We start from the raw sequence: 23,276 nt of genomic DNA on the forward strand, positions 1-23,276 counted from the left end.
AGACTGAAGCTCAGTCTATGTTGCTGATCAAAGACAAGTTTGTGAGGCAGATTTCTCAGACCAGAGAGTACCATGTGTGCTTTGGGGAGCGGGCACACCAAACCATTTTTTGCTCCCTGAGTCTGCTATATCTGGCTATGCACCCCAGAACACACAGGAGTGACCCCTACTTTACATTTGCAGAACAAAGCCCTGGCCTCTGAAGCTTTAAATAACCCAAGCAAAGAGGATTCCATTGCTTGTCTAGAGAGACTATTCAAGAAGGTTAAATCTCTTATTAGCCTAATTTTTCCTCATCTATATTTGATTCTATTACTCCTCAATAATACCTCTGCTTCCCAGGTGTAAACAGCTTTTGGTTGTGTTTTGTAGACAGTCACTTTTATTGCACCTAGCCAAGTTTTACATATGTCATTCTTTTAAACTTTCCTCAAATCTATCCTACTACTAGTTTTGCTGCTTTTCTCTAAATTCCCTCCAATGCCTACAACCTTTTTCTATTGAATCATGTTTCAATCAAACTCCAGTAAAAGAATTCTTGTTTTGTGACTCTCTAGCAAGATGTTCATTGGTAGAAGAAATTTAACAAACTGAATGAGTTTATCATAGCAAGTGGTGTAGAGTGGCAAAATTGCATTTCTGTGCTCTGAGAGACCTAGAGTCCTGACTGGGAAATTTGGTGGTGTTTTGGCAAAAATTCAACTGGCACCTAATGCCAAGTTCACTTGCTGCTGTATTCATTGTGAGGCACTACTTGCTAAAAATGCCTGTCAATCTGATAGTGATTCTGGATCAGGCTTTAAAGGTTCTATTAAAATCTGGGTGTTGAACTCATGCTTATTTTCACTTAGGAGAAATGAATTGGGAAGCAATCATCAAAAACTTCTCCACAAAATTCATCCTGACCTCACTACTGAGATCAGAGAAAAATGCCTGAATTTGGTCATCTAGTTTAATGAAAACTCTCCCTCCAGTGTAACAAGCGAGAAATGGATCTGGGACCCATTTTCAAGACAAGACAATACCCTGCCAGGTGGCTTCTCAGCAAAGGGAAAGGAGGAGGTGATTGTCATGTGACGGTGCATTCAAACTCAAATTCAACAAAGTGCAGCTCTGTGACTTTTGGCTGAGAAAGAGGGTATGTCTACATTGCACAGTTGTCACCAAAACTTTTGTTTTTCGCGGGTACTTAAAAAAGCCCCCCCCCCCCCGCGAAAGACAAAAGTGTTGCCGACGCAAGCGGCAGCGTAAATGCAGCTTATGCCGCTCGCGGGGCTCGAAGTATTTTGTCGGCAAAAGTGTCCACAAAATACCGCAAAAGAGCATTCACACGCTGACATTTAGCGACAAGGCTGTGTCAATACAGTCTTGTCACTAAAAGCTGCGTAGTGTAGACAAGCTCGGAGAGAGGTGCTTTGCTCTGGCAGAGCTATGAAATTTTGTTATGCCCTTCAGCACTATGTATCTATGTGAGACTTTTTTCTATCTTTATCACTGTTAACAACAAATATAGGATGAACCTCAATGTAGCACCAGACCTTCGGCTAAAGCTCACAATTCTCCTCTGACAAAGCAGCTATGTTCCATAAGGCAAGCACACCCTTTACTTTTTTGTCTTCTCTGAGAACTACTCATCATATTTTGTAATTTTTCTTGATTTAAATTTTGTAAAAGGGAAGCAAAATGAATTTTGCCCCATGTCCAACAATAATCCATATAAGCTTCCAACTTAAATTATGCAAATTAAAAAATCAAGCCATTGACATAGTTCAGTGGCACACCAAAATATATCAATATGACAAATATATATTAATTGTTTCTTGCAATTTCAGTAACACAAGAGAAATAATAATCATGGCTGATTGTAATAATAATGGCTGCTTCATGGCGTTTCTTTTTGATTCGCTGTCTAACTACCTGAAGGGCTTGAAAATGATGTCATAATATAACATTTTAGGCTTCTCTAGGTATTTATTTTACTATACAGTCTAGAAATACTTAAGTTACACTTATTAAGAGCTAAAATAAATGTCCACAAAATGGAAAAGTTTGCATGTGGTACTTCAAAGATAAGTTTGTTTGTTTTTAAAAAAGATGGCATTGTGACACTCTGTACCTCAGGGAAACACCCAGCACCCCCATGTTCATCCTTGTAAAATGATTGTGTGGTATCTAATGCAAAGTTTGTCATGTTGGCTGTCTTCAGAAGGCTCATGATGCACTGAGCATTGTTGTTACAGTAATGTTATAGTAAGTTTATAGGTTATAATTTCATGTATGTAGTTGTGAGGCCGAAAATGTATCCTCATGGCTTAAAATAAGCCCAGGCACAAAAACTCCAAGAGCAGAGAGGCAGTTCACACCTCATCAGGGCAGGTATGGGACAAACCCAACCCAGCCTCAAAGGAACAAAGGACGCTGGCCTAGGCAGCAACAAAAGGATCTGTTGGACTCTCGAGTGAGTCACCCCCCTTCCTTTGGCTAGTTTGGGACTGCGATGAGGTAATGCTCACCTGACTCTGGGGGGGTCTTGGCAAAGCCAAGAGTGAACAAAGAACATGATAAAAGGGAGAGACATTTGCCATGCTCTCTGTCTCTTTCACCTACATCTAAAGACACCATACCACCAAGCGACTGAAGCGCCGATCAAAGGGGAGAGCCTGGCTGAAAGGCAACCAACCAGCCTGTGGCGAGAAGCATCTAAGTTGGTGAGGGCATTGAAAGTGTTAAGATCAGCTAAGTTTTGCTTTTATTTCATTTGACCAAATCCAACTTGTTATGCTTTGACTTATAATCACTTAAAATCTATCTTTCATAGTTAATAAATTTGTTTATTCTACCTGAAGCAGTGCATTTGGTTTGACGCATGTCAGAGACTCCTCTTGGGATAACAAGCCTGGTACATATCAATTTCTTTGTTAAACTGACAAATTCATATAAGCTTGCAGCATCCAGCGAGCATAACTGGACACTGCAAGACGGAGGTTCCTAGGGTTGTGTCTGGGGCTGGAAATATTGGCTAGTGTCATTCGGTTGCATAATCCAAGGAACAGCTTACATGCCAGAGGCTGTGCGTGAACAGACCAGGAGTGGGGGGTTATCACAGCAGAGCAGGGTAAGGCGGGCTCCCAGACTCAAGGATTGGAGTGACCTAGCAGATCACCGGTCCAGATAACAACACATGTATATGAACCAATAAAGTTTGGAAACTGCTTACTAATACATCTCTCAGGAAGATTTCCACCCCAATTTAAGTTCTCTTAATTTTGGTCCCATTACTCCAAGTTAGTTCTACTCAGTTCCTCTCCTTGATGCTTACACCCTTCCAGATGCAACATTTGAGGAGTTATGTCCCAAGCCTCCTAGTTGCCTCTTCATAAGCTTTTAATGGTTCCTGTTTTTAATTAGCTTCCACTATTTTCAGACCGTAATCCTGAGTTCTCTAGCTCAATCTGTATTTTCTCTGTCCTCCTCAGTATTGACAACTCCTTTTTAGCTCCATCTGCACATTTCAATAGAGATCAACTCCCTCCTCACAATCACTCACAAACACGTTAAATAACATCAGGCCCATCCCCCATGCCTGTATTTACCCCACCAGTAATCCTCCCCTCCCTCCAGCTTGGTACAGGGTTAATCAATCCCGTTTGTTTAGTCTTAACTTTTCAATCCATATAATAGTGATCCTATCCAAGACAATTTGAATTAATTTTTCAAGTTACACTGAGACAGTGGCAAATACTTTATTTTACATCTGACATTACTTTTACCCACTAATTTAGTAATTCTACCCAAAAAAGCAATCCTAACCAAAAAAACCCAGTCACATATGGCAATCTTATGCATAAACCTCTATTGTAAATGTAAACTCATTTGCTTTCCAGACTGATAGTACCTTCCCAGTAGTCCATTATATTTCAAAAATATGAAGTGGATGGTTCAACAAATTTTAGCCAATTCCCTTAATATACTAGGATGCATGCTTCTTAACTGAGTACATGAGAGACAAAATTAACTAAATGTGGAACCGGGTCACCAACCGAAGCTCCTTTATTAAGCGGAATCAAGGAGGAACTGATCACAAAATGGAAGGGGGCGGTATTCACACCCACATGCACAAGGCGCACAACCTACTGGTAACTGGTTACAGTGGGCCCAAACTTCTGAACTATGGGATTTGCCACCTGGACTTGCACAATGAGCACAGACCCAGACGTGTAGTTCTATTTGAGCTGGTACCTTTGGAGAGCACAAGCTAGGCAAGCATCCCTGATCTCTGAGGCTCAAGCATGTCCCAACAACACCAGGCAGGAAAACAGCAGTCCCCAGGGTTGTTCCTGAACATGACTGCCTTAAGCCACTGGACAGTGTTCTGTCTCTATTCTCCCCCTCCCTCCATATTTAAACATATACTTACGTCTCGGTACACTCATCAATGTTGTTCTCACAGTGGGTCCCCTCAAACCCTGCCTGACACTTGCAGGTGTAGCTGTTGACATAGTCCGTGCAGGTGCCTCCATTCTTGCAAGGTTCACTCAGACATTCATTTATATCGGTCTGACACTTATCTCCCTGGAACCCAGGCAGACAAGTGCATAAGAAAGAGTTCACCCCATCCACACATGAAGCTCCATTCTGGCAGGGATCTGCAATAACAACACACTATGTATTACAATGGATATATAGATACCGTGGCAGGGCCAGGTTCAGCTGCACTTATGCAAAAGGGCTACACAATTTCAAAAATAAGTGCCTTTTTACACACTTTTTTGACTCAATCTATATCAGGGATATAATTTGAATTCTATAGGATTATCCCATAAAGGACAAAACTTTACACAAGGCTCTGATCAAGAAAATACTTCTGGAAATTTAGGTTTATTTTACAAGGTTCTCATTCACCCAAAACAAAACCAACTGCCCAAGCTCTGGTCCCATTCCCTTCATGAACCCTAAATCTCAACCCTTCCCCCTCACAACCCAAACCTCTATAAACAGACAACACAACCGAAGTTAGCTCCTCTGTCCTGAGAGCGCCCTGTCCAGACTTCTAGACAACAAAACTCCTTCCCCAGACATTGTTTAAGGCACCCAGTATAGAAAACCACTTACCCCTGGGTTGACGTGCTTTGCTGAAGTGAGCAGACACTTTGCTAGGAAGGCTCAGCTGCACACTGATTCAGCTGGGGATCTCCCCAGCTGTGATTCTGAATACACCTCTGCTGAGATTTGATCCAGCATCACCCATGCTGCTGTCTGGTGTGGTAAGGTTGCCCTCAGGAGGCAAGGTGCTCCCTAAAGGGGCACTGAAAGACCCACACACTTCCCTGTCACTCAGACCCATAACCTAGGTGTGTTCTTCAACTCAGCCCTTTCCTATCCATCAGAACAGCTAAAACTCTTGTCCAGGTACTTGTTCCCTGCAACCTTCTCTTCTCTGGCCTGGACAATTGCCGTCTTGCCCCCCTTCTGTCCATTCACAGTGCTGCTGCTGCAAAGACCATTTTCCTAGCTCAGTTGCTCTGACCTTTTCATCCCTCTATTTGTCTCCCTCCCATTGGCTCAACCTTTTCCATCGCAAGCAAACTGCTCATCATCACTTTCCAGGCCTAGCCCCGGCCAACCTTTCATCTCTCATGCTATCGAGATGTCGGCTCCCACCTTCACTCTGCCAGTGATGCCAGCCTTCAGCATCACTTCTTACATTTTCAATCAAGCACCTTCATTCTTCCTCCCATGCAGCCCCTGACATATGGGAGGAGCTTCCCATAGCCTGCAAAGCTACTTCATCATCCTTCAAGTCCCTCCTTTGCCATTATTCCTAAGAAAAAATTTAATGGCTAGGCAGCTGTTGTGCTGAGACCACAACCTGTCATGCTCACTGATTCCTTGTGCTCCCCTGCCTGCATCCACCTGTTGGATTATATTTAGATTGTAAGATCTTTGGGACAAGGAATATCTTTGTTACATTTGGAGAGCACAATAGGGAGTTGATCTATGCTGCCATAATGCTCATTTCAAAAATGAAAAGCAAAATTAAGGCTGCAGAGTTAGAAACTCTAGTGAAGCAATACTAAACTTCAGTACAACTTGTATTCTGTCCTCTTTTGCAGGTGCATTAAGACACAGGTTTTAATTATGAATTAAAGATTACACAAATGTGCATCCAAGGATGCACCATTTGAGAAATATCTTCATATCTTTAAAGTCTGCAGTGTAAGAGGGAACACCTACACCCATGTAAAGCTCATCTGACTATTGCAGAGACAAGGACATAAAAGCCAGATCCTTGGCAGCTATAAAAGACTGTGTCTATGGCAGCCAGCCCTTTATGACTGCAGCTGAAAGCTGGACATTTCAGTTGTCTGCCCAGCATATCTACAAACAAGTTAAGGGAACTCAGCTCATCACTTTGGCTCCATTATTGGATGGGGTATTTAGTTTGGAGGTTAAAGACACTCTTGGCCCCACAGGAGGAAAGTTTTCATTACTACCACAGCCCACTTCATTTGGAGAAGTTCGCAAAGTCTCTTAATTCCTTCCTGGGTGTGTTTTAATTAATAGGGATATGTGTTAGACAAATCTCCTGACTTTACCATGAGATAGGGAAAAACACTTAAGAATTGAGAGAAATTTTATAACTATCAAAATATGCCATACAAATACATTTTTAAACGTAGCATATACAAGTGTCATTTTACATTGGAGTCCAGGACAGGGATAGAGCTAACCATCTAAAGCCATCATTCCAGCAGACAAGTCTACAAGATCTGTACATCAAATCAAAATGACATATTATTAATACTGACTCTCTTTTCTATCTCTTTGTTCAGAAGAAGGCATTCAAAAGAGGCTGAACCAGAGATGCTAAATCTGTCTCTGCAACAGCATTTGAAAGATGGATCTGGAGAATCACTAATCTCCCTTGGGTGGCTATTACTACCATACATGCATAGAACCCTATCTGCAAACTTCATGCATTTAAATCATTTCCCCCAAAGCTTAGCTCTTTGCTATTTGTCTGAACTATTCCTGAAAAAAAATGAAACTTTCTTAAAAGGAAATTTTAAATTTTTAAAATACTTCACTAATTTAAGAAAATTCAGTTTATGATACAGCTCTGTAAAGCTGTAAAACCTGAACTTTTAAACACATATCTTCCCGAAAAACATTAAGTGTTTTTCTGTTCCTCTGTCGTTTATAAAGGATGGGTTTAGCAAGAGAAAAATCTAACGGTATAGTTAGTTTCTTTACTTCTGGCTATCTAAGACGTTACTTTCATTCAGTAGGCACAACGTTTTCAGATGTGATTCTCAATTTGATGGTGTCCCTTAGGAGTGTGTGTAGAACATTTTTACCCTTGTAAATTCAGAACTTGAGCATAAACTCCTACTGTTTAAATACTACAGCCAGCTTCCATCAGAGAGCCAGCAAAGGTCATTTCAGCCCCCCAAATGGAAGTTTCACAAAGTTGAACATGTTTGAAATAAAGGATAACAACAGAAACTGTTCCGTGCATCTACCAATAGCAGTCATCAATACCACAGCAAAGTTGTTTCTAGGGCAAATAGGAAATTGCCTGTTTCAGAGAACTAGCCATTTTGCACTCACTTGAAAGGCAGTCATCAATGTTGCTCTCACAGTCTCCTCCAGTGAAGCCTGGGCGGCATTCACACAAGTAACTGCCTTGAGTGTTATGGCACACAGCATGATTCTTGCAAGGCTTTGACACACACTCATCTATATCCACTGTACATCTCTGGCCTGAAACAAGAAAGGTTTGAGAACAAGACCTTGGAGGTTAAGATTCCAATGATGTAACCGCCGCCATGCTGCTGCTTAAACTCAGAATGGAAGAGTGTCCCTCCCCATCCCATTACCTTCCCAGCCAGCAGCACACTGGCAGGTGTAGCCCTCCGAGTCAGGAGATTCTTGGCAGATTCCAGAGTTCTCACATGGATCAGGAGAGCAGGGAGACAACACGAGCTGGCAGTTCACTCCTACAAGAGGAAACCAGAGGGGCAAATTGTTAAGGGCTTGGTATACCTAAGAAGGAAGAAGGAAGAGATTATAACCCAAAGGATTATCCAAGGAGAAGTGGGCTGTAATCCATGCTGGAGGAGGGGAAGATCACTACTGTTCTACATGGTGTTGGATAGAAGAGGTGGTTAAATCACTGTGACCCAACTAGTCTGGGGTACTTTGGGAAGAGGAGAGAGGACAGAAAGCTATGGCACTCAGTCACACAGGGGGATGGGTCTGGAGCAGATAGCAGGTTTAGAGAGGAACCTCTGGTTGACCTAGACAGGCTGTGAACAGCTTAGTAGTGGAGAGATGGCAGCATTTAATAGATTCAGTCAGGGATAAAAAATCCTAGTCATGGAATATCCACACTTAGAGGAGTTAGGATCTCCCACCACACATCCTTGTTTTCTACAAAAGCAAACTTTGAATTGGTGCTGACAAATTAATATGACAGTGTAAATGAATGTATCTGAAGAGCATCCATTTAAGTTGGTGTGCAGATCCAGCAGCCAGGGATGGAAAAATAAAGTCCCAACTACAGGACTCTTCACATCTTTCCTCAGGACTTGCTTTATTTAAAGAAAGAAAAAAATCTCCATTCAAACTACTGGCTAACCACCCCCCAAGGCTTCCCAGCCTTCAGCCAGCTGGGAGGGTAGAAGACACATACTTCCACCAAGCCACCAGCTTCCTCTTTCCTTTTATAACCCTGCCCAGATGGCAGGAATCCAAAAGAGTAAACATTTTAACAGCCAAGCCAACATGCTGTATCCATGAATAGCTCCAAATCCATCACAACCAGTTTCACCAGCGTTAACTACATAAACTAAATTCATTAGTGATTTGCCCCACAGTGCCTTTACAATTGTCAGGGTCCATATTTAACTGGCTTGCTTATTAGGATGTTTACTATATCTCTGTATTGTGTTAACTCAATAGAGTACTGTTAGGGAAAAACTTAGCAGGAAGGAAAAGACACCCGGCACACACTTTGGAGTGGTTAAGGGACAATGCCAGAGCTATGAGCTTTGATGATTTTGACCTTCCAGCTAACCTGAAGGACTCATTTGACCAGACAGGTCAAAGCGTGGGAACACAGAAGAAAAAAGAATATTGGCTGTTTTTAAAAGGGTTTCTCCCCCAAGAGAGAGGTAGAGGTTGTTCAGGGGAACCAGCCTGAGACACACAGGCCTCACTCAGGGTGTCTGAAGACATTGAGATGGCAAGCCTTTGGGTAGGATAGGTGTATGCAGACTGTTTATTGTTTTAAAATCCTTTTCTTTAAATGTTTTGTTTCTATGGCTAAAAATAAACAATACTTTGGTTTTAAGAAGACTGTCTGATCACTGTACAGTGCTGGGCACAGACTCCTGACCGGTGCCCAAACAGCAGCGTAATAACAGCTGATACACAGGGGGCTGTAGCTCAGAGCCCAGTCTAAAAGAGGGGGAAATGGCAAAATTCCCCCCAAGGTAGGTAAAGGGAAGGACTCCTGTCTCATGCTGAGAAAGAGGGACGATCGATGAGTTATCTTAAGTGCCTATACACAAATGCAAGAAGCTTGGGAAACAAGCAGGGAGAACTGGAAGTCCTGGCGCAGTCAGGGAACTATGATGTGATTGGAATAACAGAGACTTGGTGGGATAACTCACATGACTGGAGTACTGTCATGGATGGATATAAACTGTTCAGGAAGGACAGGCAGGGCAGAAAAGGTGGGGGAGTTGCGTTGTATGTAAGAGAGGAGTATGACTGCTCAGAGCTCCGCTATGAAACTGCAGAAAAACCTGAGAGTCTCTGGATAAAGTTGAGAAGTGTGAGCAACAAGGGTGATGTCGTGGTTGGAGTCTGCTATAGACCACCAGACCAGGTGGATGAGGTGGACGAGGCTTTCTTCTGGCAACTAGCAGAAGTTGCTAGATCGCAGGCCCTGGTTCTCATTGGAGACTTTAATCACCCTGATATCTGCTGGGAGAGCAATACAGCGGTGCACAGACAATCCAGGAAATTTTTGGGAAGTGTAGGGGACAATTTCCTGGTGCAAGTGCTGGAGGAACCAACTAGGGGCAGAGCTTTTCTTGACCTGCTACTCACAAACAGGGAAGAATTAGTAGGGGAAGCAAAAGTGGATGGGAACCTGGGAGGCAGTGACCATGAGATGGTCGAGTTCAGGATCCTGACACAAGGAAGAAAGGAGAGCAGCAGAATATGGACCCTGGACTTCAGAAAAGCAGACTTTGACTCCCTCAGGGAACAGATGGGCAGGATCCCCTGGGAGAATAACATGAAGGGCAAAGGGGTCCAGGAGAGCTGGCTGTATTTTAAAGAATCCTTATTGAGGTTGCAGAAACAAACCATCCCGATGTGTAGAAAGAATAGTAAATATGGCAGGCGACCAGCTTGGCTAAACAGTGAAATCCTTGCTGATTTTAAACGCAAAAAAGAAGCTTACAAGAAGTGGAAGATTGGACAAATGACCAGGGAGGAGTATAAAAATATTGCTCAGGCATGCAGGAGTGAAATCAGGAAGGCCAAATCACACTTGGAGTTGCAGTTAGCAAGAGATGTTAAGAGTAACAAGAAGGGTTTCTTCAGGTATGTTAGCAACAAGAAGAAAACCAAGAAAAGTGTGGGCCCCTTACTGAATGAGGGAGGCAACCTAGTGACCGAGGATGTGGAAGAAGCTAATGTACTCAATGATTTTTTTGCCTCTGTCTTCACGAACAAGGTCAGCTCCCAGATTGCTGCACTGGGCAGTACAATATGGGGAGAAGGTGACCAGCCCTCTGTGGAGAAAGAAGTGGTTCGGGACTATTTAGAAAAACTGGACGTGCACAAGTACATGGGGCCGGATGCTAAAGGAGTTGGCGGGTGAGATTGCAGAGCCATTAGCCATTATTTTTGAAAACTCATGGCGATCGGGGGAGGTCCCGGATGACTGGAAAAAGGCTAATGTAGTGCCCATCTTTAAAAAAAGGGAAGAAGGAGGATCCGGGGAACTACAGGCCAGTCAGCCTCACCTCAGTCCCTGGAAAAATCATGGAACAGGTCCTCAAGGAATCAATTATGAAACACTTAGAGGAGAGGAAAGTGATCAGGAACAGTCAGCATGGATTCACCAAGGGCAAGTCATGCCTGACTAATCTAATTGCCTTCTATGATGAGATAACTGGCTCTGTGGATGAGGGGAAAGCAGTGGATGTGTTATTTCTTGACTTTAGCAAAGTTTTTGATACGGTCTCCCACAGTATTCTTGCCGCCAAGTTAAAGAAGTATGGGCTGGATGAATGGACTGTAAGGTGGATAGAAAGCTGGCTAGATCGTCGGGCTCAACGGGTAGTGATCAATGGCTCCATGTCTAGTTGGCAGCCGGTTTCAAGCGGAGTGCCCCAAGGGTCGGTCCTGGGGCCGGTTTTGTTTAATATCTTTCTTAATGATCTGGAGGATGGTGTGGACTGCCCTCTCAGCAAGTTTGCAGATGACACTAAACTAGGAGGCGTGGTAGATACACTAGAGGGTAGGGATCGGATACAGAGGGACCTAGACAAATTAGAGGATTGGGCCAAAAAAAACCTGATGAGGTTCAACAAGGACAAGTGCAGAGTCCTGCACTTAGGACGGAAGAATCCCATGCACTGCTACAGACTAGGGACCGAATGGCTAGGTAGCAGTTCTGCAGAAAAGGACCTAGGGGTCACAGTGGACGAGAAGCTGGATATGAGTCAACAGTGTGCTCTTGTTGCCAAGAAAGCTAACGGCATTTTGGGCTGTATAAGTAGGGGCATTGCCAGCAGATCGAGGAACGTGATCGTTCCCCTTTATTCGACATTGGTGAGGCCTCATCTGGAATACTGTGTCCAGTTTTGGGCCCCACACTACAAGAAGGATGTGGAAAAATTGGAAAGAGTCCAACGGAGGGCAACAAAAATGATTAGGGGTCTGGAGCACATGACTTATGAGGAGAGGCTGAGGGAACTGGGATTGTTTAGTCTCCAGAAGAGAAGAATGAGGGGGGATTTGATAGCAGCCTTCAACTACCTGAAGAGGGGTTCCAAAGAGGATGGAGCTTGGCTGTTCTCAATGGTGGCAGATGACAGAACAAGGAGCAATGGTCTCAAGTTGCAGTGGGGGAGGTCCAGGTTGGATATTAGGAAACACTATTTCACTAGGAGGGTGGTGAAACACTGGAATGCCTTACCTAGGGAGGTGGTGGAGTCTCCTTCCTTGGAGGTTTTTAAGTCCCGGCTTGACAAAGCCCTGGCTTGGATGATTTAGTTGGGAATTGGTCCTGCTTTGAGCAGGGGGTTGGACTAGATGACCTCTTGAGGTCCCTTCCAACCCTGATATTCTATGATTTTATGAAAGGCATGAGGCATGGCACCTGAGGGGATTCACTCAGACAGACAGATCCCATACCCGTGACACTAGGGGTTAGGCAAAGTTTTAGTATTTTGCTCTCCTGCTAATATTCCCTTACTCCCCATCCTTTTATTTCCTCCTCTGCTAGTGTTATGTTCCTGCTACACTTTTCAGTACTGACATTTTACATGTTACTCTTTTCCCACCCTTTTGATGTTTGGCCAGGTCTGTGTATGTGACGTGATTGTCAGAAGAAACTAACCAAGCCAAGTCACAGGAAGACTCTTAAAAGCTGTTCATTTTTGTGTGCAACACACTGAACGTTTAAGTGAAAGTTTAGCTTTCACAGCAAGGAATGGGTTTCTGTGGCAAATGCCACCGCTGCAGAATGGCAAAAACATCTGGTGCTCAGCGTACAAGCTCCTGTGATTGATAGAGTCTGCTCACCATATTCAGAGAAATGTGGGGCTGGAAGGGACTCCAATAGGTCAGCTAGTCCAGCCCTCTATGGTGAGGCTGCTTCTGACTCTGGTTGAATCTACAGCTGCCCCTTGATAGCACAAGTGGTCACAGGGTGATCAGAAAGCAAGTGTAAAACATCGGGACACTTTTGTTTTTTAGGTTTCAGAGGGGTAGCCATGTTAGTCTGTATCAGCAAAAACAACGAGGAGTACTTGTGGCACCTTAGAGACTAACACATTTATTTGGGCATAAGCTTCTGTGGGCTAAAACCCACTTCATCAGATGCATGGAGTGGAAAATACAATAGGAAGATATATATAACAGTACATGAAAAGATGGGAGTTGCCTTACCAAGTGGAGGGTCAGTTCTAACGAGACAATTCAATTAAAGTGGGCTATTATCAACAGGATGAAAAATCACTTTTGTAGTGGTAATCAGGGTGACTCATTTCAAACATTTGACAAGAAGGTGAGAGTAACAGTAGGGGGAAATTAGCATGGGGAAATTAGTTTTTAGTTTTTGCAAAAAGAACGATTTTTGCTGATACAGACTGTAGCAGGGTGGTCACCCCGCTCTGGTTCAGAGGGGTTAAAAACAGCTCTGGGAGGGGGGCTGTGGCTGAAGAAAGCAGCTCTTAGGCTGAAGTGATTGGGGGAAGTGGCTGCAGCTGGGGCCACGGCCCAAACAGCTCAGCTGGCCCTATAAAGGCAGGAAAGCCAGGGGCAGACAAAATAGTCTCTCGCTGCATTCAGAGAGAGAAGGGCCTGGCTGCAGGGAGCTAGAGACTAGGTACCTGAGTGGAGCAGGGCTGAGGAAAGGCTAGAGGAGCTGGGGAGCTCCAGCCTGGGGAACCCCCAGGCTGCGGCCTAGCATAAGGCCAACAGGTACTGGGGGTTGCAGAGGGCAGCCCAGGGGTAGGCAAAGGCAGCAGGTCCAAGCCCAACCTTGCCAGTGATGAGTAGGCTGAGACTGCATTCTGCCCCAGGGGGCAGGGGCTAGACAATGACTGGCAGTAGCCGTACACTGAGGCGAGGTGGGGATAGTGGGTGGGGGTTCCCCTGGGAGGGGGAGACCCAGAATTGTGGGGGTATTGTTGGGGGGCAGCACCCAGTTAAAGGGGCACCGGGGTCCTGGGAGAGACACGGGGGGCCAGAAGTGACAAGGCGGATCACCGGCCTGCAGAGGGCGCTCCAAGGCTGGAAATGAGCTAATTCCCACGCACGACCAGCAGGAGGCGCCGCAGGGGTGAGTCCGAACGCTTACACAGACTAACACAGCTACCACTCAAACCTTTTTAGTTTTTGTAGTTTTAAATTGCCATGCTAATTTCCCCCTACTGTTACTCACACCTTCTTGTCAATTGTTTGAAATGAGCCACCCTGATTACCACTAAGAAAGTGATTAAAACTTCATAGGATACAGAATGAGACCATCTGCTTACTGAGTGGGAGCATAAGCCACAGAACATGTGCTCTGTAGTCTGCATTAAATTTCTATTCATTTCCAGCTTGTGGTTAAAGTGTTTTTGACATAGTCCTAAATTATTTGGGCTTTGGTTACCTTCAAAGTCAACTGTCTGACAGGCCATTTTTATGTTCCTAATTCACCAGTCACATACTCTGGTTCAAAAACCAGTCCAGCGCGCTAAACCTTGTCAAGACCTTTTCAATTAAGTTAATTAGCCACTTTTAAGATAAGAGGTGTGGAAGTAGTTAATAGGTATTAATGTGGTGAAAATTCTTATGAGTCCCATTGCTCAAGAATTAATTGTGTAAACCATCTCCAATGTGGGAGAAATGCCTGAGGAGGCCATAGGTCAGACCTCTAAAATCTGCAGTGGAAAGGGATTTAATTTAGAGGGAGTGCCAAAATTGGTGCTCTAATAGAGAACAAGTGAACCATAATTACGGAGGAACTCCCTACTCTTTGTAATAGACTTACAAGCACTATTTTTCTACAGGAATTACACCTATAATCATTGTATCATGCCTATATTATCAGATTGTTTTCAATTCAAATATCACTCGAATTTTAAATTTCAGAGGATGGTATTGAGATTATCCCTCATTTCATTTACTTTAGTAAGAAGATTGTTGTCTTCCATTTTATTGCATCTTAGTGCAACAGAGCTCAAAAACTCGTCCTTCAAGCTCACCTTTGAATCCTTTCCTGCAGATACATCTGTATCCATTCACCAGACTGTCACAAATTCCCCCATTCTGGCACGGGTTTGACAGACATGCATTCTCTTCCACTTCACAGTCTGTTCCAACCCAACCAGGGTCACAGAGACACATGTATCTGAAAGAAAATAGCATGTTTCAGTACTATTCTGAAGCAGCTGTTCTATCCACAAGTCTAGGCAGATAGATAAGCTGAAAGGGGAGGGACATGGAGATGATTTGCCCTTAGAAAGGTTCATCATTTTTACCTTAGTCACACCAGCTATACAATTTTCCTAATATTAAAACCAACCCAATCTTTAAAGCTACATGTCCAGTACTAGTTATCTTAATAAAATACAGTTTTATTCTGCATCACGCTTTTCTTGGCAAGCCATCTCAAAATGTTAGTAGACGCTAAAGAAATGACAAGGTACAAGCAAGGAAGAAAGATGGCTTTCGAATCCAAATAGAGAGAGCTGATGAAGTGAAGGGATTCCAGATGAAAGCAGCCAAGAGAAGCGGCAATCCACTCCATCAAATTCCAAAGCTTAATAAAGGACAGCACCACTCCATTCACAGGACAAGTAATCAAGGATCTGGTGAATCATTATCTGTCCACTCTAGCCTCAACCACTGATACACACCCCAAATGCCCCACCCCTCACATCACCCACACAGATCATCTTGGCTTTCTGGCATCCTGTGCCAAATGAAGAGGGGGAGAAACTCAAGTGATGATGGCAGAAAATGAAGGTTGATACAAAGAATTTTTCCAAGCCTAGGCTGAGGCTGCATTACAGACCAAGAGAATCTTCCAATCAGCTTCCATAGTAGCTGCCCTAAGGAGCTATCCAGAGTGGTAAAAAGTTTATTTAATCCTGAGTGCTTACAGCCCGCATCAGAGCCCAGAACCAAGTGCTGCAAGAACCATCATCCTGCTGCGCTGAAAAGATAACTCACATTTGAACGGTTTCTCAAACAACATGGGCCCTCTCTACCTGTACCCAACCACCAACAGCCTGCTTGCATTCCGGGAGCGCAGCACATTCACTCCTTAAGGAAGCTGGAAACCCTAAAGGAGCTTATGAAAGAGTCATGGCACCACTCCTGACCAAAATACCCAATGCCTCAGTCAGAGAAGGAATCTTCCCTTTCCCCTTCAAGCATGCAATAGTGTGACCAGCACCGAAGAAACCTGCCCTGGACACATCGGTTCTAGCTGGGCACTGACTAGTATCAATCTAACACTCCTGAGCAAGCTCGCAGTCGCTAGCCAAAGGCCAACTACATGCTCATCTAACTGAAGCTAATATTCCAGACCTGGCATAATCTGGATTCGGGGCAGGATATGGGCCTGAAATTGCTTCAGTGGCACTGCTGGATGAACTCCTGCTGTCAGTGGATACCGGGCAGACATCCAATCTCAGCCTCCTGGGTCTCGCTGCAGCATTCCCCATGGCCAGCCATGAGATACTGCAGTCCTGCCTAAGAGACATGATGGGTTCAGGGGAGCTCACTAAAATGGTTTAAATCAATCCGGTAGGGACAAATAGTAATAGGAAACTGCACTGCTGCATCTATAGAAGTTCCAAAAGGATCAATTCACTCTCCAATCTTATTCAACACCTATACGGATCCATCTGAACAGATAAGAGGACATAGATTCTTGTGCCAGTAATATGCAGACAACACAGTTCTATTTATCCTTCACCATATACCACTAAAATAGTCCAGGGCTTGGATGATATCAGCTCATGGATGAAGAACAGCTGGCTGAAACTGAACCCGAGTGTGATAAATAAAGTGTGTGTGTGTGTGGGGGGGGGGGGGTTAGGTCCCTTTGATGGACACCCAGCCAGCCAGTTAGCTATAAAATCCCTCTTGGTAGCTGTTCTTTATTTGCTTTACCTGTAAAGGGTTAAAAAGTCCCCCAGGTAAAGAGGAAAAAAAAAAAAAAAGCAGGCACCTGACCAAAAGAGCCAATGGGAAGGTAGAACTTCTTAAAATGGGGAAAGAAACTTTCCCTTTGTCTGTGCTCTCTGGGCTGGAGGGACAGAGCAGCCATGCTATAAGCAGCTAAGCCAGGTATGATCATAAATCATCAGATCATGCCTAGAACTATTTATCTGAACTCCACATGTGTAAGTAGATCAGAATGTTTAGCTAGACGCAATCACGTTTATTTCTGTTTGTTTTTTAAGGCTTGTGGATCTCCTCTGTGCTAACCCCCCATGCTTTTGTTTGCTTGTAACCTTTAAGCTGAACCCCCAAGAAAGCGGTTTTGGGTGCTTAATTTTTGTAATTGTTTCTTTTAAGATCTAGCAAAAAGCCTAAGTTCCAGATGTATTTTTTCCCTTTTTGTTTTTTAATAAAATTTACCTTTTTTAAGATCAGTATTGGATTTTTGGTGTCCTAAAAGGTTTGTGCATGTTGTTTGATTAGCTGATAGCCACAGCTAATTTCCTTTGTTTCATTCTCAGCTCTTCCCTGGAGGGGGTGTGTGAAAGGGTACCCCACAGGGAGGAATTCCCAAGTGCTCCTTCCTGGATTCAAAGGGGTTTTTTTGCATTTGGGTGGTGGCAGCGTTTACCAAGCCAAGGTCAGAGAAAAGCTGTAACCTTGGGGGTTTAATACAAGCCTGGAGTGGCATGTATTAATTTTTAGAATCCTTGCACACCCCCTCGGAGTGAGAGAGTGGGGATTCAGCCTGAACTCATGAATGAACACTCCAATGATTGGGACCTAGTGTTGCAGCAGTTGCTTTTTGCCTACAGGGCTGTACCACATCCCAGTTTGGATTTTCACCTTTTGAACTCGTTTATGGCCACAAAGTTAAGGAGCCATTACAGTTGGTGAAGCAGCAATGGGAGGGGGTTACATCTTCTCCAGGAACTAACATTTTGGACTTTGTAACGAACCTGCAAAACACTCTCAAGGACTCTCTAACCCTTGCTCGAAAAAACCTACAGGATGCTCAACAAAAGCAAAAGGCTTGGTATGATAAACATGCCAGAATGTGTTCCTTCAAAGTACGTGACCAAGTTATGGTCCTGAAAATGCTCCAGGCCAATAAGATGGAAGCATCGTGGGAGGAGCCATTTATGGTCCAAGAGTGCCTGGGAGCTGTTAATTACCTCCTAGCGTTCCCAGACCCTACCCTAAAACCTAAAGTATACCATGTTAATTCTCTAAAGCCCTTTTATTCCAGAGAAATCAAGGTTCTCCAGTTTACAGCCCAGGAGAGAGACAACGCTGAGTGATCTGAAAGAGTTTACTATGAAGGAAAAAGCAATGGTGGCGTGGAAGTGGTGAGCCTTTCCATGACCATTGGGCATAAGCAGCGACAGCAAATCCAGGAGCTGTGCACCAGCTTCGCACCAATGTTTTCAGCTACCCCAGGATGGACAGAACAGGCGTACCACTCCATTGACACAGGTGATGCTCACCCAATTAGAGCCCAACCTTACCGGATGGCTCCTCAAGCCAAAACCGCAATAGAAAGGGAGATCAAGGACATGTTACAGATGGTGAAAGTGCATGGGCCTCTCCAGTGGTTCTGGTTCCCAAACCAGATGGAGAAATCCGCCTTTGTGTGGACTACTGTAAGCTAAATGGCATAACTCGCCCAGAAAACTATCCAAGGCCGTGCACAGATAGGCTTATTGGAGAAACTGGGACGTGCCCAGTTCATCTCCACCTTAAACTTAACTAAGGGGTACTGGCAAGTGCTGCTAGATGACCTTGTCAAGGAAAGGTCAACCTTCATCATCCATGTAGGGTTGTATGAATTTAATGTGCTCCCTTTCAGACTGCGAAATGCACCCGCCACCTTCCAGAGACTGGTAGATAACCTTCTGGTGGATTTGGGGAATTTGCAGTTGCCTACCTTGACGATGTGGCTATATTCTCAGATTCCTGGGAGAACACCTGGGGCACCTCCAAGCTCTCTTCCAGCACATAAGGGAGGCAGGATTAACCATAAAGGCCAAAAAGTGTCAAATAGGCCTAAATAGGGTAATGTACCTTGGACACAAGGTGGGTCAAGGTACTATCAACCCCCTACAGGCTAAGGTAAATGCTATCCAAAATTGGCCTGTACCTAAGTCAAAGAAACAGGTCCAATCCTTCTTGGGCTCGGCCGGGTATTATCGACAATTTGTACCACACTACAGCCAAATTGCCACCCCACTGACAGACCTGACCAGAGAAAAGCAGCCAAATGCCGTTCAGTGGACTGAAAAGTATCTTGGCGGATAATGACCTGGCCCCTGTTGTACATACTTTCACCACCTCTTGGCTGGACTACAACAATGTGATATATCTGGGCATGAAGCTCTCAGCCCCTATGAAACTCTAGCTAGTGCAGAACACTGCAGTGCCTCTCAACAATATAGGATACCGCAAGCCCACCAGATCTGTCCTGTGCTCTCTATGCTGACTTCCCCTAGAATATCCAGTTCTCAGTCCTGATCTTAAAGGTGCACAAGGGCCCAGACCCAGAATATCGACGAGACAACCTAAAATCTGGATGAAAACCGGGGTCAACAACTCTACTCCTCAGGCACAACGAAACTCTTTACAGTAGAGGTAAAGCTTTTGTGTGTGCCAGGCAGAACTTTCTCAAGGCACAGTCCAAGAGTTTGGAAAGAAATCCTAGAGGAACTAAGGACCATCCCATACCACTCCAAGGGCGAGGCACACTTTACCTGTATTCTCTAATACCAAACACACAGCCAAATATACATTTAAAATCCTACCAAAACTAAGCACTGCTCTGCACACACAATTTTTCTCCGGGGGAGAGATGAGAGAACAAAGCACATATGAGGCACAACACTTAATGCTACTAGAAGGTGCTCCGATACTATGATGATAAGCATGGCATAAGAATCTATAAAGAATGGCAGGGGTAAGATTGTATGACCAGGCAGAGGCCCTATGTTAGAATAGCACAGAAAACTACCTGGGGTGAGCTGCAGCTAGCCCATGGGGACTGTAAAGTGGCCATGATAAGCTGCAATATAAACAAGTTTGGATAGTTGTCTAAATAAGAAATAAACTGGGGAGAACCAGAATCTTCACAGCAGATGATATTTAGGGCATTTATTGAAAAACTGTAATTCAAAGGTGTTTAGAGTAGCTGGGTCGGCTCATTAACAATAAGCCCAATGGGCAACCAAACAATGAGAGAACCAAGCAGGAACAAAAAGGTCATTGCAAATGACACATTTAGCATATGGCACTCCAGATGCAAGGAAGAAATCCCATCAAAACCAACTACTTTCAAGCACTGAAACACTCCATGTGCTTCAGCGCCTTCCTAAACACTCAACAGTGGTCAAGGCCCAATGCGGACTTTTCCATACAAAATACTGGAAAGAAGTGTTTAGAAACTGGTCTTAACACAATGGTAGAACTCACCCACTGACATCATTTGTGCAGTTTCCATGTACACAAGGGTTACTAAGACATTCATCAGCTTGCGAGTGACAGCTGGGTTGATGGAAACCTTCAAGACACAGACACCGAAATCCATTCATTTCATTTACACATGTTCCACCATTATGACAGGGACTGGAGATGCATTCATCAATATCAATATTACACCTTGGACCTGAAAAGAATATTACTTGTTAATTAGTATTTCTCACACACAAGTTTACCCCGCATGTATGCAGGAACATTTATCAAGATTCAGTGACGCATCATCCATACAAAGTCAACATAAAGTGACCGATCCTGGAAGGTATGACAGCTTTGACTCAGATTTAAGCCTATGGGAGTTTAAAGCATTCAATGTTTTTGAAAGATGGGGGTGTTCGTATCAGGAGCAGAGCATCTACATCTCATAAGCCTTCTGGAACTGTTAAAAAGCTACAACAGAATTGCAATGGGAACAGAATTATATACATTCTTTAGGAGGATTGAAAATTATGTAATTGTAGTATACCTGGTGCAACCTTCCTGGGTTTATCAGCTAGGCACCTATCCTTTCCACATTTAAGTACCTCTTGAATACCCATTCCTGCCATAATGCCTACAGTGCATCTAGATCTTGTGCATATTAAATACAAGAGTATATTGCTTCTTATTTTCCCTAACCTCTGCCTACTTGCCAGCTATGCTTAGACTGCAAGTTCCTCAAGGGTCTGCTCCTTCCTGTGAATCTGCAAAGTACCTGGCATAGATTGGGCACTACTATAAGTTTAAAAATATATATATATATATTCCAGGCCTTAAAAAGTGAATCATCTATTTCACACTCTAGCTCGAGCCCTTGACCTGAAGGAAGTTGCAGGTCCTGAATACTGGAACATTCTGATTCACAAGTGTGATGAAGTATTTTAACAGCACAAAAGCAGGAAGGTCAATGGTGGCTAACATGGCGCCCAAAGCTAGAGGAGGCCCAAAGGCAAGAGTGGTCAGGAACATACCTCGTTCCATTTGGGCTTAGTTATACCTCCATGTTTTTTTAAAGTGAATTTCCTTCCTTCAGGTGGAAGTTTTAAAAGATTAGTCAATAGAAATGCATAAAATGAGTGTTATCTCTTTGGGGCTATTTCTGAGAAGAGATTTTGGATCAGTTCTGATTGGAATCTTTCAGTAACAATAGTGACATATTAGCTAAGGGATTGTTATAACAAGACATTCAGCATGTTCTCTCATGTGCATTAATTTTATGAATTCATTATGTAGTCTGGCTCACAGCAGGCAAAGCATGTTTTGACCTTTTAGACAAAGGACACAGGACCTGAAGAAGTGCTCTTTGTAAGCTCAAAAGCTTGTCTCTCACCAACAGAAGCTGGTCCAATAAAAGATGTTATCTCACCCACCTTGCCTCTCTAATATCGTGGGACTGACCCAGCTACAATATTGCATAAGACATTGGAAACATTGGGGCTGGTCTGTGTGATATTTAGTTCAGATCACTAACACAATGGGCCAATAATGTTTCTTTCAATTAGCACATCTGCAGGATACAAATGATTTTAATACAAACAGAACAATTTAAACCAATGAATAAACTCCATCCAAGGAGCAGTAGGTTGGCTGATGGTGACTTTTGTACCATAGTAGCTGTGCACTTGTGCACATTATAAAACTAACTGAATGCTTTATATTTGCAGAAGGAAAGGGAAACATTTAATTTGTATACAAGTTGGCCCAATTCTCCAAGTTCTGTACAGAGACCCCTTGCTATGATGTACAACTTTCTTGTTCCAATAAAAAAGCTGTAAGTAAACCCATTGGGATTTTGGATCATTATTTCTTATGAAGCTGAGTCATGTGAATTGGACTAAATAACCCTAAAAGAATTACAATTCATGGCACCAAGCTAAGACATTTCTTTAGTCGATGGGCAGAACGTGCGTTGAAATTAAGAGATACTGAGACTCATTAAGAATACGAATTATTTCTTGAGACACTGAATAGGCCACTTGCTATCAATGAACAAAGAACTCCTCCCAAGGGAGAGATGATTATCTTCAAGGCAAAGCTGAGTACAATATCTGTTAAATGAAAGTACATGGTACCTGTAAATCCAGACTTGCAGACACAATCGTAGCGATTAATGCCATCGAGACAGACTCCATAAATGCAAGGGTTACTTGCACAGTCATCCAAGTTATTCTCACAGTTCACTCCTGCAAATAAATGTAATGAAATTCAAGTTAAAACCAGACCAACCCTAACGTACAAACAACGCTATAAGTTTCCTGAAAATAGCCAAGTTCAAATTGCAGTACTCAAACTGCTTAGGCATGACAAGGGGATGTGTATGATTAGATATCAGCACATGGTGCTCCGAGTCCTCTTCTGTTAGTGTAGTGCAACTCCATTAAAGTCAATAGAGTCAGTGAGTAACAGGAGAATTTGTTTCCTTGTATCCAATCATCCTTCCAGCAGAAGAATCAGCCATTTTGGACACAACAAGAAAAATATTTTTGCTGTTTTCCCTATGTACAGTCTGAGAGGGACTGCCTGAATTCTGAGGATGAGGAAGAGAGAATACTACCCAAATGAAGCAAACAGAGTACAACACACACTACTTGTATTGTTACAGCAAAAACTGTAGCAAGAACAGTGGAGAGAAAAGTGTAGGTATAACTAAATGCGCAAGTAAAGCTTTCAACAGCATCAAGTCTGATGCTGCAATATCTTGGATGTGTTATGGTGTACATTTTATGACAAACAGCAACCTCTCAACCAAAAAAGTTTAATCTTGTAAAATAAAGGATGCTGAAGGAAACCAAAAAACTTCT

General features: G+C 43.5%; 1 protein-coding gene across 3 annotated transcripts in view; it reads right to left on the reverse strand.

Annotated features, from left to right (window-relative positions):
• The window catches only part of NOTCH2 (notch receptor 2), a 146,960-nt gene that overhangs the window by 34,774 nt on the left and 88,910 nt on the right, over positions 1 to 23,276 (reverse strand). For all 3 annotated transcript variants that reach the window (XR_006174623.2, XM_008163149.4, XM_042851028.2), the window contains 6 exons: positions 22,548 to 22,658; positions 20,434 to 20,626; positions 15,003 to 15,148; positions 7,881 to 8,000; positions 7,612 to 7,764; positions 4,418 to 4,646 (listed from right to left, as the gene is read on the reverse strand). Coding sequence is in view for 2 of the 3 variants with exons in the window: in XM_008163149.4 (XP_008161371.3) it covers positions 4,418 to 4,646; positions 7,612 to 7,764; positions 7,881 to 8,000; positions 15,003 to 15,148; positions 20,434 to 20,626; positions 22,548 to 22,658 (952 nt within the window). In the remaining variant the exon portion in view is untranslated. The remainder of the gene's footprint in view (positions 1 to 4,417; positions 4,647 to 7,611; positions 7,765 to 7,880; positions 8,001 to 15,002; positions 15,149 to 20,433; positions 20,627 to 22,547; positions 22,659 to 23,276) is intronic.

Source organism: Chrysemys picta, chromosome 8, assembly GCF_011386835.1.
Source record: "Chrysemys picta bellii isolate R12L10 chromosome 8, ASM1138683v2, whole genome shotgun sequence".
Taxonomy (NCBI): domain Eukaryota; kingdom Metazoa; phylum Chordata; order Testudines; family Emydidae; genus Chrysemys; species Chrysemys picta.